The sequence below is a fragment of the Trichoplax adhaerens genome, genomic scaffold, assembly GCF_000150275.1.
Source record: "Trichoplax adhaerens TRIADscaffold_37 genomic scaffold, whole genome shotgun sequence".
Classification (NCBI taxonomy): Eukaryota; Metazoa; Placozoa; class Uniplacotomia; order Trichoplacea; family Trichoplacidae; genus Trichoplax; species Trichoplax adhaerens.
Window position 1 is genome coordinate 268,612 of NW_002060977.1, and position 22,206 is coordinate 290,817.

Below are 22,206 nucleotides of genomic sequence, written 5' to 3' on the forward strand. Positions count from 1 at the left end.
TGCAGATATCGTTCCTTGATACGTGGTTCAAGGAATTGACTTATTGATCGTATACTGCGTTATCTTGTTGCAAAGCTGTTTTGTGACAATTACACATTATTACTACAAATAGTTATAGCTATTTTCTATCGATAAATTATAGACCAGATAAAGCAGTTGTATTTGCAGCATACTCATTTACTATGAAAAATTTTCTGTAAAAATCAAGCTAAATTAGGGGTGCTACAATTTATACACTGCGATAAGGAAACGTGAAGAAAAAGTCTATAAGTAACTAATGACTTAAACGCTCTTTTACTAAACGTTAAATGCACACAGCAAAGTACTGTAAAAATCGAACTTTCATTAGCATAGATACATCTACAACTTTTCGTACTCACTGCTCAGTCCAAAATGTTTCCGTTTATATAAGGACCTTCTAACTTGTAAACAACAACAGTATTATTGTTATATTTTACTGGGAAAGACATCTCGAACCGAGATGGTCTTTACATAGTTATTCTATTAGCAACAATTTTTAATCTATTACAAATACTTAATCTTGATTTAAGTATGTTTGTTGTCTAGTTCTAATATCATAAGCTAGAACTTGAATCATCTTACTAATATCTACACACAATAACAAACAATATCAAATATGCAATAAACTATCACAAATAAAGTGCACTTTAAAGCATTACTTATCTTACCTAGTACTACAAATACGGATATTTTCCATATTAACTGCTACTGTACTATTAAACTATCCCAACGATAAGGTAATACCGTAATAAGGGGTTGCACTACAATACTTGCAAGCTATGATAAATATTACTGAAATAATAATTAAAAAATTAACCTAGATTACGTATAGCAGTGAATTTTATGCTAATGTCGGTCTTATCGCTTCACACTCTAGATCAATAACTGGCAATCCATTAGTTAATATACAAAAAGAATCCTTTTATTCTCTTCCTAATCTCAAACAAATGTAAGATTTTAAGTTTTTACATAGCAAATTTTCAAATTTACTGCGGCAACGTAGGGATTCCAATTTACATATACTAAGTCGGTTTAGCTTACTTAGAGCTAATAAATCGAGAAATTTCATACGACAATTTTAAAGCAATCTCTAAATTAGTAAGTCGAACAGTTATCAATGGTCTGAAATCTTGATTTAATCCGTTCATAATTTAGATTTTCATCAAGGGAATATTTATGCTGCATAGCTCCTGCAAGTATTACTCTTTGCACTCCATATATTGCACAAGATGCTTTTACAACGTGCTCTAATATATTATCACACTTATCGCTCAAGTTGTTTGTTTGGATAATAGGGATTTTAGCCCTATTCGGTAATTTAACAGTTCTCTACATCAATTTATATAAGATAAAACAAAGAACGGAACCAGTTCCAATGTTACTTATTACAAATTTAGCGGTATCTGATTTAATGATGGCTGGTTATATGCTAATTATTGGAAGTGCAGATCTGACGTATCACGATATATACGCTTTTAATGCAGAAGTCTGGTTAAGAAGTTTTACTTGCGTACTTGCTTGTTTTCTTTGCTGTACTGCAAGTTTAATGTCAGTTCTGATGATGATCACCATTAGTTTTGATCGCTATATTTATATCGCATTTCCATATTCCGCTAAAAGATTATCACCACAACATGCTAAGGTTATTATTTTGATACAGTGGATGATATGCTTCGTCTTCGTGGGCTTACCGGTTGCGTACAGTTACAAAGCTGATGGTGATTTAAGAATTTATGAATATACAAGTATCTGCATGGCTAGTAATTTTAGAAACTTTCATTTTCGTGTATGGATTATTGGATACCTTACTATCACATTAATTTGTTGGCTAACTACATGTCTAATGTACTCCCATATGTTTATAGCGATTCATAATACGTCGAGGGCCGCTACATCTCGAGCACACGATGGTGGTAAACGAATTGCTATGAGACTATTTGCTATCGTTATAACGGACTTGATTTCTTGGGTGCCTTATTATGCGTATATGATCCAAGTAATGATCGATCCTACCGATAGTGGTAGCGTAGTTTTACAATTTGCGATTATAGTAGCCCTACCGATTAATTCAGCTATCAATCCATACTTGTATACAATGAGTAGTCCAACATTTCTGCAGTCAGTTAGACATCACGTCAGATCCTGTAGCTGTAAGAGCAAAATGACTGTGGGTCAAGGTAATTCTTCACCGTTAAAAAATGACAATGTAATCAATTTGGATAGAAGAAGTACTTCTTGGGTTGATAGTAGGGTCGTTGGTACCGCATCACCATCTGTGGTGCATATAGTGCAAAGTGATTTAAGTAAGAAATTATATGCTTCGACATCTCAAACTAACACAAGAAGCGAGACAGAAGATGTGATGTAACTGATTACGTAAATGATAGTATATCTATAAGGTGTATAAATAAATTGAGAAATTAATTATATATAAAATACTAAAGATAACGACAAGCTACGAGGTACCCTAAATTTGCTAATCTGATCAAATTACGGTACTGAATTTGAATTATTCTAAACTGTCAGTACAACCTTGGTCTGATCGAAAGTATCCTTTTAATTAATGCAAATTTAAAAATTCGCAGACTGCCAGACTATATTTGGTTTAGTTTATGAATATTGCACGCAACTTTGCATCAATAAGGAAAAGTTATATGTCGTTTGTGGTAGGCACGAAGAAACATACGTAGTAATAGTACCTTCTATTCAGCCTATGTGCCAGGCGTTCCGTAGTGAAAGATGTAACTGATAGTTGTATAAGGTGTTGTGTTCAAGTAAAGCTGTTAATGTAATCTGCAATATTAAATAGTTATTTATTTACGAATTTAAATCTTTAATATTATGAAGTAGTGTTATGTTTTACATGAATGCAGTAACATGCCTCATATTTTATTATGGCGTTGATGGCTAAATTTGATGTAGTTTGGTTAATAAAAAGAGATCTTATCGCATCACTAATATTAGAAAAATATTTATAATTAATATTATTCACTGTTGATTATCAATAGCAGCTAATTATCTAAGAACGGTACCCAATTAGGCAAATTGATACATTATAATGCAGGATTCCGAATATGTCACTATCTTCGATATTAGCAGCAGGGTAATCATATGGTCAACGGACAGATTCATAGAATCTATTGTTTTATTTTCTATTATATGATGCTAGCCTGCTTGTAGGAGACTTCGTTGACGTAAATTGAACGAGCTTAATGTATTTAACAACCACCAGTAGAATCTGGTAATTTACTTCCAGCTCAGGATGTCCAATATTAGATTTTCGACACTTGTTAATTATTGCTCAGTTATTCTTAATTTCTGCAATAATAGTACGTATTTTTAAATTCTATCTTCACCAAGACTATTAATTTATGAAAATTAGTTCCCAGATTGGATGTAATAGCTTAGATAAATTTTTTGCAGTCTAATAACTCTTAAACAAGGTTTTCGTAAAGAAGTGATTTATATGAATATCTATATTATATAATAAGTTTGTGTTCGTACAATTTATATAAGTTTGTATCAAAGTGTTGCCCTAGAAAATCTAGAGATAAGTCCATCATTCGGCTTACCATAGTCTTTTTATACATTTGTAAAGGGGAAAATAGAAGAACAAACCTCTGATGGTCGGATGTATATTTAAACATTACTTTTAAAGCTACTTTTCAGTTTTGCTCACAATTTTACCGCCTTAGATATCTAGCCTATGTTATCAAGTCAGATTTTGAATTGGATAATACTAAATTTTAGTAAAACTACTCTCACGCAGCATGGCCGTAATTTCATTAAATATTCATACAGTTTGCTTTAGGTATTAGTGATTTCGTAAATAACTATAATAATCTGTAATGAGTAATCCTACTGCAATCATTTTAGAAAATGGATAGAGGGCCTTATAGATTTGTAAATTTATTAATCCTTTTACAATGCCACATTTATTTATACTGATGCGTTTCCATTAGTTTATAAAAATTCGAATTTCGAAGATTTCCAGTAACTCCGATGAATTAATGCATATTAAGGTGTAATACTGTCTTAGACTACTGTAGGGCAAGCTCACAGAAAGAATAGATTAATAGCTTTATTTGAATGTATTAAATAGCCTCACGTAAGTTACGATAAGTCAATTTTGCAATAATATGACTACAAAAATTAGGTAATAAACAAATCATGGAAGAAGAAATGAAATGATCGAGCTGTAAATAAGACTTTGATATAAATTGTAATATATGTAGGTTTACACTAGGTAAGAAGACTAAAGTAAGAGTTTATCGAGAAGAAAGTCAGAATTGCATTGAAAGGTTTATAGTAAAAGCAATGGATTATGACCGATTCTGATGTGAAATTCAATTCCTATTTTAAATATAATAAATAGATAACGAATAGTATAAAAAAATACCAATCATTTACTAGGAGTCTCTCGTATTTAGAAACAAGATTACGAAAGTACCAGTATACAAGGTTAGAATTTTATTATTGACACAATTTAGCAATATTCTTCTGTATTGTAATGTAACTTAGTATTGTGATTGTAGACTGTTAGCCATGTTTAGTATAATGTACGGTAGCGTAACTTCTATATTTATCTTAAGAGATATTTGGTAGCCATAACTATAGACTGTAGCGGTATGGACTCTATACTAGAGTACAGATGACTATATACAGTAAGGTGTTGAGTTATCAATAAGGTTATAGGTAAAAATAGAACCGTATGTCATCTATTAGGATTTGGTTAATTCACTATACTTTGGCTGATGTGAATAATGTCTACTTAAGCACTGTAGTCGTATCCGTATCGGGTTAATGATGGTCCGCAGTAGCATAGTTTTATTAATAAAATTGATTTAACCATGTGTAAAATAAGGTAAAAGGTTGCCATGTGGATTGTAGCTGCGAATGCTACGAAAGTATAAAAGCATGCCTTTTAGATTATTCTATTAATTCGTTCTAAAAGTCTTTAGTAGTAGTATTCGGCTAGAATAGAGCTATGTTACGGAGCCATGCTCCGAAATATTAATTGCTAAGTTAATTAAAATATCTCATTTAAATTATTGTTTGCTCCAGTAGCTTATTAGATATTAATGTTTATTCATAAGTACTTGTTCAATATTGTTGACATGTCGGAGCTAACACGCTTAGTCTGTAAACGTTAATTAATAACACCTTAAGTGTAAGATCAATTACTTTGCAGAGCCTTGAGGCTCTAGTTGCTATACTAGGATATGTATACTGTACAGTGTAAGCCGCTATTTCAAGAATATTCACAAGTGTACCATCGGCGAGACTATAAAAAGCGGAGCGCTAGCTTAGCTTCTCAGTTCTAGTTAGTCATTTGCAGGATCTTGTGACTATTATTGCTAAGAATATTCTTACGTTTTTCTTTAGTACATTTTACGACTATGGCTAACGAAAATAAAGTAAAGTATTTAAACCTATTACTCAATAGTAGTTTTTTTGTGTAGCTGAGAGTTAGTTCAACTACGATAGGTCCCTAAGTTAGTTGGGAACACAAGTACTAGTGAAGATAGTGTTTAAGACCCGGTTTCTTGTTACAAAGAAGAAGATTTGTAACAAGCTGTGTGTAGTTAATCTTTGTATAAGAATCAATAAAGCCCTTATTTTTCTAAAATTTGGAATTTCGTGATCGGTATACATCACATGCATAAATCGCGAACAATATAGCTTTATATTAATTTAAAATTATGTAAATAAAGCAGGTTAGAATATATCGTCAAATCAGAAGGTAACAATGCATGTAAGTGCCATAAATAGAACTTCCCTTAACACTATTGTATTTTATAGATTTCTTAATTTACGTTTACTTAAATCTTCTAATAAATAGCAGTGCGAGGGATTTACTGCAATTTATAAATCACTTAGCAAAATCGGTACTTTAACTAGATTAGTATTTGCTATTATTAGACTATTGGCAGATGCATATAAATGCTCATATTATTAAAATACTACCGCATTTATTCAAGAATCCGTCATTTTACAAAATCACTAGGCATTTTGTAAAATAACCAGATTAATTATTACTAGCCTAACACACTGCTCGTAATAGGTACTTCACATACGAGTTAACTGGGTATAGTAAAGTGTTCAAGTATATTCAATAATGCCGTACTTTATTTATGTTATAATCCTCACCAGTACTGAACATTGTTGTATGTAGCAAGAAAGAAGACGATTAAATCTTAATTCGAAATGATTGAATTAGATATGAATCCAACTTAAATTAAGATTAAATAAACTTTAAAAAGAAAATTTTAACATACATCACTTATAAAAACTGTCACGTAATCTAATTTTTAGTCGCGCATATTTTGCATGAAACATTTATTTGTTAGGAAATAATTCTTAATAAAAGATTAAATGTTCGAATTCAAATTTCAATATAAAATATCTGGTGCTTTTTATAAAGTTAATTGTTAAGTGAAAGTAATTGTTGTCGAGATTCAATGATAATAATTTATTTCTCATGTAAGACTAAGTACCTTTTTCTGTAATATCGTATTTATTATTTAATCAGCACCTGCCATTAGATATTTTAAGGCCATTGTAAATACTTTGAAAAATTTAATGTACTTCCTATTTTGAACAATCTAACATGAAAAAAAATTAAAATTTTCGGTCGTTACTCAGATATATGGCAGCTGTGACAGTTTGAAAACGTAATGATAATGGAACTGTTGGGAATCAATAGCAACTTTTTTAAATTGTGATAATAAATGATATTTCCTTTTTATATCGCTATATAATAAAAATATTGTGTTTATATTTCTAATAGAAATTTGCTATTGATCGAATATTGATGTTATTACGGCTTAGAGCCACTATCACTAGGTTGCTTTAGATATTGTTATTTGAATATTTCTCAAAGGTTCTGAAATTAAATTTTTTTTTAATTTTTTGGATTAAGTTTAGATAGGAAACTTTTTAATGCAATATCATTAGCTATGATAAAAAATTACGTGATGTTACAAAAATTGTAACTGTGATTAATCTCTGTCTTTCAAATAAAAACTCCTTCCTATAGTGCAAAAGATTTCATAACCCTTATTTTTTCATTTGCTGTGTCACAAAAGAGTTTTGGAACAAGATAACGTAACGTTCGATCAATAAGTCAATTCCTTGAACCACCTATCAAGGAACGATATCTCCACTATCAGAAACAGTTTTGCTCTACTAGCAGACTAAAAAAGACTTAGACGCCTGGTATTTTGCGTTGAATACTAAGTTTAAGAATCCACTTTATTACGCGATATACTGCATTTATATACTCTTCCTCAATAGCTCATAAGTCATAGTTAGTAAGCTTAACTTTGGATTCATTAACTGAATTAGACATTAATTTTAGCTACTGCTCCCTAATGTAGATAACAATATATATGAACGTAAACATCTGATGACTAATACAGAATATTCAGATTACGATATGTCCTATCACGAGACATTTCCACGATAATTGCAATCTTCTATAAGTAAATTAAAATCACAATGATTCGAGCTGTAAGTAGATGATTGACATTCCCTATTATAACTATTAATTTCAGTATAGGTATATATGAGTGATATATACCAATCACGAAATTCCAAATTTTAGAAAAATAAGGGCTTTATTGAATCTTATACAAAGATTAACTACACACAGCTTTACTCTAGCCGAATACTACTACTAAAGACTTCTATAACGAACTAACTGAATAATCTAAAGTTGTATGCTTTTATACTTTCCGTAGCATTCGCAGCTACAATCTGCATAGCAACCTTTTACCTTATTTTACACACAGTTAACTTATTCTTAGTAAGACTATTCTACTGCGGACCATCATTAATCCAATTTGGATATGACTACTGTACTTATGTAGACATCATTCACACCAGCCAAAGTACAATGAATTAAGCATATCCTAATATATGATTTACAGTTCTATTTTTACCTATAACCTTATTAGTAACTCAACAGCTTACTGTAGATAGTCATCTGTACTCTAGCATAGAGTCTATATCACTACAGTCTACAGTTATAGCTACCAGATATCTCTTAGGATAAATATCTACCGTACATTATACTAAACATGGCTAACAGTCTACAATCACAATACTAAGTTACATTACAATATGTCACTGTCGTAAAAGGTCAGTGCTATATTAGAACACATTATATCCAAATCAGAAGTTAAGTAAATAAGGATAGGCTAAAAAATTTATCCTAACATATATATTTCTACTCTAATACAATATGTATCACTGTCACAACAGGCAAAATAATATCACTGTAAAAATACAGAATACAGTAATACTGTCATGCTGATGTTATTTATAGACATTTCTGGTGGAATAACTTAATTTAGCATTAATTATCAAAATTTAGATATGGTTCTGTATATAAAGTATTTGTCATAAAATACTGATTTGCGCTTGAATATGCCTACCAAACAGGCGGTATTTAAGGCTGGGTACCCTAAGTTTGAAGAAGCGAGCGAGTTCGAATGATCGCATATTTTTAATTATAATTTACTTATATTTGATGTTGTTATTCCTTCGTAAAATATCGCTTTTGATATAGTTATACATTCAGAAAGTCATTGATAAATTCTAACTTTTTCTAAAAATAATTAGATATACTAATAAATCTACAAATCTAGTCATTTTTAATTAATATATCTCTATAAAAAATTCGAACTAAGTCACGATACCAGATTGCTATCAATATGGTTCGATAAATAATACCGGCAATTCGTATGCTCTATAGATAAGGTAATACTAAAATTTTATCCAGTAAGAATAAAGATGCTTGTAATTAATTAAAGCATGTTTCTCCGGATGATAAATGTCGAAAGCAAAATAATCAATTATAGACTATCAGTATATGATGATTTTTATAATTACGGAACATTATCACACGATACTCTATTCATTATTGCAACATTGAAATATAAATTGTAATATAATTAAAATTAGCTACTTTATTGGACAATCATACATTTGTATAGTAATTGTATCCTCAAGATTTTAGAAGATTGTCTTTCGTGCTTCTTGAAATTTCACTGCTTATTTAATCTTTATGAAAAAATTTACCTTAAAGATAAACGTCAACATACGTATATTCCTGCGTCATTAATTCAATTATTTTCGAACTTCATTATTAGACATTCGTGATGAACAATTGCAATAGAAAGCTAAACATATCTGATGAATTATAATTATTTGTACTTTTGTACTCCGACTCTGTTAAAAAGTAAATTTCATTACTAGCAGTGTTGGTTTTGGAAATGAAATATCAGGTTTCTGGATCTCTTCCTCACTATTGTTCATTTACCATCGACAATAGTGGCACGAAATAAATAGACCAACAAATAATGAATTTCTTGTATGAAACTAATTTGCCTTCATCAGTATACTATCATCAGATACATAATTGTTGTTGTTAAATCTTAGGAGTTTGCTAACTTACCATAGATCCTGTTAAATGTGCATATCTGATTTAATAAAGTACCAAGTAAATAATGTTCGTATAGGCTAAGAAAAGAATTGCGTTAGCTGTTTATTAGACTCTATTGTACTTACAGTATAAAACAATGCAACACTAATTTTATTCTAAGAAGTTCAGTCTTCGTATTTTGATCAGGGTTAAAATTTTATAATCAATGACATAAAAAGTTATTTCTTAATGGCATACTTTAGTTTTTATTTCTTATGCGCCTGAAAGGGCATGTTTACGTTTAAATAATTTGCAACTAAAAGTATAATTCAGTCTACCGTATAAGTTTCTTTGTTTTATTGTGATAAAATTATTTGTGGTGATTACAGTGAAAGCCATTCTATAAACCAATTAAGCGGAACATCAATCACCGCAGATTCAGAGTTTGGTGTAAATATATTAACTATAATAATGCAGATATTGAACATTAAGGATTTCATTTTGATCTTGCTTCAAGCGCGGTAGGCATTCAAGAATTATTATCATAGGAAGGGTAAGATTTTCTTAACTGACGATGCTAAAGTTCCATTTCCAGAAATTTCTAATTAATCTGGGGAACTATATATATATATATATATATATATACATAATGGCTCTTGAACGTACAGATATCATCAATTAGTATCTTTATTTCTTACACATTCCAATTTAAGGTTAATAGCAAATAATTTTACTTAATAGATTGGTCATTGTTTTATAATCTACTGTGCAATATCGTGTACTAGCCATTGGTGTATAAATTATTGATCTTCCAGTTCAGGTTATTGCGAAGCAATCTGTAACAGATTCTGTTTGAGTTTTAGCTTAAATATTATTTTCCTCTTGCAACAGTTCCATTTAGTGAATATTTGAAATAAATGCCATATTGTAATTCGTATCTAAAATAATGATTTAATTTAAATTTGAATTGAATTAAAGTAATACTCTCTACGTTGTATATCCACAAATTTAATAGAGAAAAGGAATTATAGAAACTTTCAAACATTATTAATATATCCGAAGAAAATAGTCAAGATTACCGAGTTATAACAATCTTTATCTCATTCTCAAGATTTTTACAACTGTCGACTATGCGCTCGATTTGCTTTGTAACTGGCGTCTTGACTTTCGCAATTACAATTAGAATAGCAGGTAAATATGATTCAAAATTAGCGTTCTCGTCAAACGCTAAATTTGATATTACTTAAGCTTTTATACACCATGTGTTCCCATATTTATAAATGAACTTCCTCTTCAAATAAAAATTCGTTATTAAAGGGTAACATGTCAAGTCAAAATTTATATTACAAATACAACACGGAGTTTTAAGTGATGTAAGCTTCGTTTTACATCTTACCGAAAAATTATATGCTACGGAAGTTTTATTTCCCAAAATTAGGATGTTCCGTCTATTATAATAGCGTACTGACTGCTTATAACAATAGCTTTAATTAAAGATACACAAAAGTTTTCTCTAGAAGTAAAAGCCGGACCTTTTTAATCATAAAAGCTAGCCCAATTTACATATCTTCTAGTCTAGTTCGCAAGCAGCTATAAGTGTATATATATATATATATACATGAAACTTAACATTATTCGATAAATTAACAGTCATAAACTCTTAACCTTAAATTAGACTAGTTTTGAGTTACTCTTTATACATGATCGAGCACGAGCATAATCAGAATTTAATAATAATAAGATTACAATCTAATTTTTTAATTCTCTTTTAAATCAGATATTTAACTAATTTACTTGCTCTTGCACGAATTGGATAGTCATTCAATTCTAAATTTTAATGATGATCTAATTTACAGTAAATATCGTATTTGTACTCACACTTAAGAATTTAAGTTTTAGATTAATAGTTTGCGATTAAATTCGAATTTTAATTAGGGTTAGGGTCAGGATTTTCTAGGTTTTAATTTGCTAAATTACTCATTTTGATTTTTATTGGTTAATCAAAACGGAAATTAAATTATGAAATTGAGATACACGATTTATCGACTCAAGTTAGTAGAATACATCAAGTTCGTAATTCTGTAAGAACATAATTCTTCTAGGGTATTAAACTGATTTAACTCACTTATATTGTAATGAAATAAGTGATGAATGCGCCTGTGCTATAATTTTAGTAAAGAAAACTTAGAATATTGACAGTTTTTCATTCGTAGGAAATAATCTTGTTTTAAATCGATTACAGTTTAGTTGTTTAAATGGAGAAGACGTATTTTATGTGAAATTATAAATTTAAATTTCATGACATCTTAATGAGTACAAGCTAGAAAATATGCAATTGATACTAGTGATCGTGACTGTATGTATCTATAGCAACTAGAAATTTACTGCAATAATCCTATTGAAAAACTACAAGTACAATGATAGTCTATCGGTTATATAAGCATACATTTATTTTCATAGATATATATTTATTCTTTATTATTTTAGAAAACTCGAAAGTCTTACTTTATTCGTATAATGCGTGAACAAGGACAGTAGATTATGATATGTTCCTGAAGCATTGGTCGCAGAAAATCTGTTTATGACCTAAATTAGACAATAAATGAATGTTTTAACGACTAAATCTTTCGCATTTAAAAACTATTATGACCTTGTCGCAAAACAGCTTTACAACAAGATAACTTAATATACGATCAATAAACCAATTCCTTGAGCCACGTATCAAGGAACGATATCTACACTATCACAAACACTTTTGCTCTACTAGCAGACTACACAAAGACTTAAACGCCTCGTATTTTACGTTAAACACTAAGTTTAAAAATCCACTTCATTACACGATATACTGCATTTACATACTCTTACTCAATAGTTCATGAATCATAGTTAGTACGATTAACTTTGGAATCATGTACTGAATTAGATATTAATTTTAGCAACTGCTCCCTTAATGCTAACAACAGTATTTACGAACATAGACATCTGATGACTAATACAGAATAGTCAGATTACGATATGTTCTATTACGGAACATTTCCACGATAATTTGCAATCTACCATAAGTAAGTTACAATCACAATGATTCGAACTGTAAGTAGATGATTTGCATTCCCTATTATAACTATTAATTTCAGTATGTCAGAGCTACATTAAAACACAGTATATCCAAATTAGAAGTTAACTAAATAAGGATAGGCTAACAGAATCATCTTAACATAGATATTTCTAATCTAATACAGTATATAACACTATCATATCCATATGAAGTAAATCTTTGTATTTCAGCTTATTCTTATCGCGTAGGCATAGTTTTGTTTGACAATCGCGGTGAATAATTTTTCTTGACCATTATAGAAAGTTTTACCCTTTAAATATTTACTACGGCTAATTCTCCACAGGAGCTTCGGATCTGCCTAGTTTATTTATATTTCACGTCTTCTAACGATCGGTTAAGCATGTAATCAGTTTTAATTTTAAATAAACATTGTACATATTTATTGAAAGGGTATGGTTATTACCATTGCTATTTTCCAAATGTTTCTTTGTATTTTTTACGCAATGTTGGTATAATACTAGCTTTATTATGATATTTTTCATTTAGCATAATATATTCGAACTAGTAAATCTAAATTCTCGTACAGCAGGAATGGAAAAACGATGGCATAACATACATAATTCAATATAATAACAGTTTAAGGACGCTAGCATAATTTGATTTAAAATCATATATCCGTAATAATGTCGCACAGAAATACAAAACTACACTGCACTTTTGTTACTGTTACCATGTGTGACAAATGGTATTAAAGCTATATTGTCAAAACAATATGCGTTAATTTCTGCCTAGGTATAAAACCAGAAGAAATACTTTTATTTAATTTTTTTGTCTTAATTAATCATGGTTTGTATTATTTTAATATAACAGCGACTCTGGAAAATGTACCAAAAAGAATCAGTTGCAGCCCATACTATAGTTGGAGGATCTGTAATGGATATTCTGCTAACAGTAGCGGAAACCTTCAAATATCATCGCTACCATATCGCTACATGTAAGAACGCTAAAATCTGTGATGATAGCTAATCTATAAAATGAATAGTGCAGTTAATGATACTATAAGTCTTTGAATCGCTATATAATCATATATGTTCATTAGATGCGACTGAAAATCGATCTCAAGCTTTAACTATTTGAACGTTACGTTATGAACTATTCAATTGTAAATTCACTCAATATTATTTATTAATCCTTTACTTTGGATTCTGTTAAATGATACTCACAAGTTCTCCTTACTCTATCTGATAACGGTAGGCTGATAAATATGACCAAATTTAAATTAACAAGTGAGCTTAATATGCTGTTGTAGTACCCTCATCGCTGCTACGTTAGCTTCGTAGTTTAATGGTCTTACGTACACACTTTGTATAAGAGCGAATGCTGTACCTCACCATTTCATCATCATCCACGGCCCACCAACGTACTTTAATCTATGCAAACTATTACAGCTGTATTATGGGCAACCGTTGTATCATTAAGCGTATCACAAGGTACAACCTTTTATCTATGACTGTAAAATTATTTTTAAATCGTGAATCGATGGCTTATCTGACTTCTTCCTATAGGTTTGATTGCAGCGAAATAAAGTTGCATTAGCTACAGAGATTATAATTTTTTACTTAGCTACTATTGTACTAATTTAACATACATAACTGTAATAAGGCAGGAATTTTCGCGACTTTCAATAAAGGCTAAGAGCTTATTTTCTCGAGCCTGTGCTACTATAAATTGTAAAATCAGCCAGCTGATATTTAACTCTTAATATAATTAAGAATAAGCGCAATGAAGTTTTCAATCTCTCTAGAAAATCACAATACTGACGTACGTTATTGTTGGTGAGACCGTATCTAATACATGTATTTTTTCACGGTCAAGCTTTGACCGTGACAACACGAAATTTATTTTTATGACTATAATATTCATCATATACTAAAAAATATGTATCATGCTCAGTGAACAAGTACGCGAAGAATTATGAGCAGAATGTATGGATGGGATTCAATAAAGAATACAGATGAAATAGATTCAGCTGCAACTTAGTAATTTATAAGCATTGCAATTAATTTCGCTTTATTATCTTTCATCAAGAAACTAAATTTTAATTAGTAAAATCTTATTATGTAATGGATTTATTTTGATTCAGTCATAAAGTTATTATCAATTCTGCGTAGGAGCTGACATTTCGATTATAACTGATGTTGTCAATAAGTAGCAATTTTAACTTTAATCTGATGTCGTCTATTAAAATGATTTCTTTGAAAGTGATGATTTTGAATATAACTGATCAATATTTTGAATTTAGAGTGTTTGAAGACGTAACGGCAAAAACATTAGAAAAAGTAACTAATTGTAAAGAAAATATTCGAATGTAAGCTTACATGGTAGCGCGCATCAACATTACTAATCTTTAATTAATTTCGTAACTTGAACTATATATTACAACTGATCTAAACTCAAGCCCGTATCAAGTGTGATATGGTATTAATACGTCCGTTATAAGAATCTTAAATATTAAAGCATGAATATCGTATCTTTAAATATTTTAGGATGTTTCGCTTTGCTAGATTTGACATTATAAAGCCAAATGTGGTCGCAGATTGTTCCCAATTGCAGCTAATGTAAGATACAAAATTTAAAATCTCAGAACAGAAATAAGCTTGATATCGGCAAGGTCGATAATAAATGCGAGCTGTTAGTTCCAACAGAATATTAGCGATTACGTCACCAATTACATATGCTGATAATGCAAAATACTTAACTTTCACTTTAAATTAGTATTTACGATGGGCTGAAAGTGGCCCTAAATTTATATATCTATTTTTACTTATCACGAATCAGTATACAACTCTTAGGGTGCCGTAAGTGTAGATGGCTTAGCAGCTAATGTTAAGATATGATTTTATTAGGAAACATTTAGACTAATTGCAGTAGGTTAAATTGATTAGCTTTCTTAAAATTGTCGTGTAAAGTATACATTCTGCTTTATTCATATTGGATATCTCAACTGAAATACTCGTATAAGATTATTTTATGTTATTTTGCTTTAATGCAACCAATTTACTCTTTCTTTCTTTTTTAATGATATTTTTTGCCCTAATTCCCAAACTTGGTTTTCGGACCATAAGAATTTTTTGCATTAATTCTGCAAATATTGCAGCATTACGATTAACATGACGCTAGTGGTGCCTATCTGAATTTAGTTTTCATTTGCAGACGACTAGCTGACGTGGTGATTGAGTCTGGATTGGATTACTATTTGGCTAATGCTACAAGCGTAACCTATGTGTAAGAAAGTAATAAAATTAGTGAAGATATCGCAGGCATCAGTGACTCTCCTAGTATGCCGGTGTTAATTTAGCCCATTCAATAAGACTAAGTCCAAAGTTATGACTGACGATCAATGTAAATACGTAACAACTAAGCTTACTACGGCTCAAGAGGTATTCCGATTGGTGTACGGTATCGTGTATTTAATCATATACTAGTACACTACCCTTATCTCAATGCAAAGTCCGAGATGGTATGAACTGACGTTTATTTCTTAAGGTTTAGTGAATTAGCATTTTTCGAATCACTTAAAAATCCCTTTTAGATGTTATTAAGTTATCAGGAAAAAAATCATTTAAGGAAATTCTATTGGGTTTTAAATTGTAGTCATTTTACATTAATCATGCAGGACATCAAACCAGCCTGAAAGGCATCATTTAGTGTTGTATAGTACTAATTTTTGCTACATATATGTTTATTACAAGTGTGGTGTCATAGTATTAAGAGAAAAATAGAGAGCAGAGCCGTGAGGTAGCTATACTGACAGAATTTATACTGCATATTAATTTTGCTTATATTAGCTTGCAGCTAGTACTCGCTTTAAATCTACGTAAACTTCAAACGGATTACGCAAATTCAACTTTCATTATCTTCTATTAGGATGACGTAATTTCTTCTATACGCCGGTAATAAAAACTAGAATCAATCTAGAGTAAAGTCAACAGGCAATCTGCTTTAAAGGAACTACGTTTTCTTTGGTGATTCTTAGCTAACTGTTGTAGTCAGTGTAACACGAAGAACTCAGGGTAATCACCAAAAAGAGTTTTATTCATTATTTGCGTGGTGTTAAATACATTTTTAATATTATGATAACTTCACCCATATACTGAGTCATAATTTTAGTAAGTTTTCTAATAATGGATGGCAACGCATCCAAAATGTATCATTGTCACAAGTCCCCATTTGCGATTTGGTTCTGTCAAGTGCTATGGTAATTATGTAAGGCTTCCACAGACTTGGAAGCCTTCTTCTAAGGGAAAACTAACTCTTTCCACACAGTCACACAACTACTCAGGTTTCTTTCAAACCACTAGTACTTTTTATTCGGCCATCCAATTTCTAGTCTCTACAAGATTGTCCTAGCCCGGAGCAACTACTAATGGCAAATGGTAATTCGCTCGGTCTTTTATACCGTCCCCACTCATTCGTGGGGCATACTAGTAAATTGCTCCTTCAACAAATTGTATTTGTTACTATAGAGAGTTACTCCCAGACAATTAACATAACTAAGTATGGGCTCCGGTAGTAAACAACACTAATGAAAAGCAACCAATTATCGAGCTAATCAACGAGCCTGAGCTCAGCACCAATATGAGTAATTAATTGTTGGAGCAGAGTGCTCCTATAAGCTAGTCCTATATTAAACAATATTATATCTAGCTAAATATAATTAAATCTTTGTTATAAATATAAGTAGAGCTCAATTTACTACAATCTTTACTGTAGATTTCCTATTTAGTCAAATATGAACTAATGTTTCTAAAAATTAACCCTTGATTCGCTTTCACGCTACTTTACTACCGTGACAGTTCAAAATAATTATCATTGAAATTGATTAACTAAATCATTATAATTATTGCTTAGGGAGTTAATTCACTAATATTCAGACTAACTAGGTGCCTGTGATAATATTGCTGTATCACTTACGTGTAAGGAATAACAAAATTCACATTTATTATTCTGCTACAGAGAAATTACTCGTAGCAAATTAGCAACAACAAATATAGCAAAGGGTATCAGCAATCTTCCTGCTATATTAAACTTGTAAGTAAACATATAAAACTATTCGCGTATTCTCTACCTTCTATGTAAATTTTAGTAATCCTTTCGAGCTGAAAATGAAATCATATTTTAGTTTCAAATTTGATTTTACCCGAAATGCATAGGCGAATAACATACAACGATTTTGGTCACGACAAACCTGACGTTAAGCTATTATTTGATCGACGAATTACCTCGCTATTGTATATGTAAGTCACTAGAGTTGATTGCATGTAACCAATGATAAATTTTATATTGTTCCTAAAATTTATTTAATCGATTGAATAAAGCTCGTAATAATACTGTAGTCACACGGAATCATAGACTAAATCGATCTTAATTTATATCGACAAATTATCGACTGTATAAAAGGGATATATCAGGTAATAGATTATCAAGTTTGAGTGAGAGAGCGTTCATAAATTGTGGCTGGTTGCGTAAACTGTAAGTAATATAACTAGAAACGTTGATAAACTGCATAATCGGCTTCCTCTATATTTTTATTTTGAGGAGTATAATAGCATTCACTTAATTTTCGCTCAACAATTGAATGATTTTGATAAAATTTAACGATTTCGACAAATGTATCTTCAAAATAAGATAAGAACTAGTATTTCTTTACAAAATTTCACTTCATTATACAAATTGGTTCATCTAACAATACCAAGGACGATCTATTTTCAGTCTACTACTATCTAATTTATTAAAGCAAAATCTACTATTTATAAACAATTTGTTAAACGATTGCTCTCAGCAATACAACCATATCGTACCAATTAAGTCAAGATATTAAGCTAAATTTAATATTGTACGATTTATTTTGAGTCTTGCTTGTAATAAATGCGTTAAAATGCACTCTTCATAATAATGATATCTTATGTAGCACAATTTGTTAATATCTAAAAGCCATGATTTACTCATGGCCCCTAAAAATGCTACCAGACGAACTTGTAATATCATCTAACATTAGGTACTAGTAAAATCGTACGGTCAAACGTTGAATTTCAGATATTACTGTTCAATCTTATCATTTTTTTCTGATAATAATTTAGCTCTGTACTACAATGATATATATCAATTTTTGTGTTATTACAATCTTACTATTACGATCGATATTATCATAATTCTGTTAATTAATTGACTATAGAGTTGCAAATAATAATCAGATCTACAGATTTTCTTCTCAAACATTTCTTGGTTTATCGATGCTCGAATTACTGTAAGTGAAAATAATGTAAGCAGATGACATTAAATTAAATACCATGCTAACACTTACTATCCTCCTTCCACTCAGAAATATCACTGGCAACCGAATTGCAAACATTGATGCCGACGCTTTCCATCCTTTACAAAAGTTGAAGATATTGTAAGTTGTCCAAGTTTAGCTTATTATGCATCAAATTATGATTTAAATCATTACTTTAGAAGAAGTTAGACAACATAAAATTACATTCAAAGAATTTTGTATATAATTACAATGTTGTATCAAAAATTTTAAATTAGAGAATGAAACAATTATAGTATTTCGCCACATTTGGCTAAGGATCATATTTTTTTACTATATGTCACGGTACGAACTACCGTGAAGAAATAGCTATCTAAATTTGGTTAATATAATATAGTGATATTATATTACAACTAGTTACTTACAATAGGAATTACTCTAATTATAAATGTGTTACAGTAAATTTAATGCTGTGCTGTAATGTGCACTGAAATGATTCTGTGAATGGACATATTGTTGTCCGACTGTGAAAAATTAGTTAGTAGATGTTCTCACCTAAGTAATTTTATAAGATAACTCGTGAATGTTAGCTGCTGTAGAAGGGTATATAAGCTCGTCAGATAGTTGAATAAAGTAGTTCACAATTTGTCTAGTTGAGTTTAACGTAGAATCAAAGGCGTCTAAATTGTTGTGAGGTGGTTAAGGGATACTGAATTCCGGAGACTATAGTAATTTAGAGATTTGTTTTACGTTGTCCTTGTCACGAAGCTGATTTGTGACACTATAATCGTCATAAATGAGTATAAATCTGATCTTACATCCAAACTGGACCTGCTTTTTCATTAAAATATCATTAGTGACTGTCGTATAATCTAATTTTACTTTAAATAAGATATATGAGCGACATAAATTAGATTATAGAGCAGGTTGAATACTGAGCTCCTATTATCACTCGTAAATGTCGGATTACTTTGGATATACTTGATCAAAAGTCGAAAGTTTATGCTTCTTACCTAGATCAGTATCATGTTGTTAAGATTATGCTCTGGCATTTGATATATTCTTCAATATTCATTATAGAATTTAATCAAATTCACTCCTCGTTAGAATAACACACTAATGACATATGTATACTCCATGGGTTTAAGTCCGATAAAAATACTGATAACCCTCTTAGTACAGAGTATTCCAAATGCAGATTTATTTACATCTAAGATAAGTAATAGTCGTCGTAAATTAAACTCACATATCTTACCAGCTTGAAGTTATGGCATGGCTAGCGGTTTCTCCGTTCTAAAGTTATGTTATAATAGCGCATTTAGTTATATGTTTCAGCACTACTTATTAAGTTAGCAATAAATCTTTATCCAATACTGCATTTTAGACTTACGATCTTCTTTTTTGTAAGATTTTCTTGTAGCAAGATTAAAAAAGTTCACCAGAGCTTGAATACTGAACTTAATTATTATAAATATTAGTACCGCAATATGTACGGTATAAAGTTACTGAACCTCTGACAGGTCTACGACAAATGGTAATACTATCTATTAAATGAGCACATTATCGTAAACCGTCTGCGAAGTGACGGGAGTTTACACTAGTTTATTACGAAAAGAACAGGATAAAGCGTATTATGTTTACAGTGCTATCCAAGCCCTAATCTCAAAATAAACATGTGTCTGCATTTTAGTTATCATACAAGCTTATAGACGTTACGAATTGTCACAAAACAGCTTTGCAACAAGATAACGTAATATACTATCAATAAGCCAATTCCTTGAGCCACGTATCAAGGAACGATATCTACACTATCACAAACACTTTTACTCTACTAGCAGACTACACAAAGACTTAAACGCCTCGTATTTTACGTTAAACACTAAGTTTAAAAATCCACTTCATTACACGATATACTGCAGTTTTATACTATTCCTCAATAGTTCAAGAGTCATAGTTAGTACGATTAACTTTGGAATCATTCACTGAATTAGATATTAATTATAACTACTGCTCCCTTAATGCAGATAACAGTATTTACAAACATAGACATCTGATGCCTAATACAGAATAGTCAGATTACGATATGTCCTATTACGGAACATTTCCATGATAATTTACAATCTACCTTAAGTAAGTTACGATCATAATGTTTCGAACTGTAAGTAGATAATTGCATTCCCTATTATAACTATTAATTTCAGTATGTGTATATGTGTTACTGTCATAAAAAGTCAGAGCTACATTAAAATACAGTATATCCAAATTAGAAGTTAACTAAATAAGAATAGGCTAACAGAATTATCCTAACATAGATATTTCTACTCTAATACAGTATATATCACTGTCACACGAATCATAACGATGATTCTAACATAGTAAATCAATTACGAAATTTCTGCTTCATACCAATTAGATAATATAATTTTACGAAATATTGCTTAATTAACATAGCAATAGTTATATGTAAGAAGTTTTTTTGAATAATTTAACTTTATTCTTGATCTAGAAATTTAGAGAGTAATTTGTTAATATCAATCTCAACGGAAACTATAATGGAACTCTCCTCTTTAAATTACCTGTAAGACTGCTTCAAATAAGGCAATGTATATTCCTTATTATTACTTAATTTAAATTAATTACGAACGCAATTGGTACGAGAAGAACAATTAATTCTTTTTATTTTTGTTCAAGAATTCTTGGATCTAATCGGATCTTTAATTACAGTTATGGTGCCCTAAGGCCTCTTCATAAATTACAGATCTTGTAAATAAAATATAAACGTTTAAATAATCATAAATAAGTCAAAATTTAGTGATTACTTGATGAATTCTGTAATTGAACTTAATTATGCTTAAAAATAACGGCTAAAGGAAATAATTAGTACGATCTACTTTTCTTGGCTGCAATGATACAGTCGTATTTTTGTATTACAATCTAGGAAATTGCCTTACAATCAGTTGACAGTTATCGGAAATGAATTTTTAAAGAGTGCCAGTTCTCTAACTGAAATGTAAGCATATGCTAATTAATATACAGGATTATAATTATAGTAGCGGCTTACAAGTGAAGATACTAGATTAATTATAAATTTTATTTTCTTCAGAATTAGAAGTTTACCCGCATATAACGTAACTTAGTATTAAATTACGAATTATAATTCATATTTATTATGATATATCGTAGCATATCTTTCTATATTTATTATAATCCTTACTCATTTAGTAGCTCATAGCTATGTACTGTAATTGAACGTCACAAGTTAGAATACAGATGACCGAGTAGAGCTGGGCATCAGGTCACTATTAATGCTTACGGTAAAACAGATATGTAACCCATGATTAGCATATGGTTAGTTTATCGTGTTGTGCCTGGTAGAAACATTATGCTTAC

General features: G+C 30.3%; 1 protein-coding gene across 1 annotated transcript; it reads left to right on the top strand.

Moving 5' to 3' along the window:
* Positions 1 to 1,261: 1,261 nt before the first annotated feature.
* TRIADDRAFT_3740 (uncharacterized protein) lies at positions 1,262 to 2,119 on the top strand (the record flags this gene model as incomplete). Its single annotated transcript, XM_002118111.1, has 1 exon — positions 1,262 to 2,119. A coding segment is annotated over one exon (858 nt), but the record flags the coding sequence as incomplete, so codon positions are not given.
* Between the last annotated feature and the right edge of the window lie 20,087 nt (positions 2,120 to 22,206).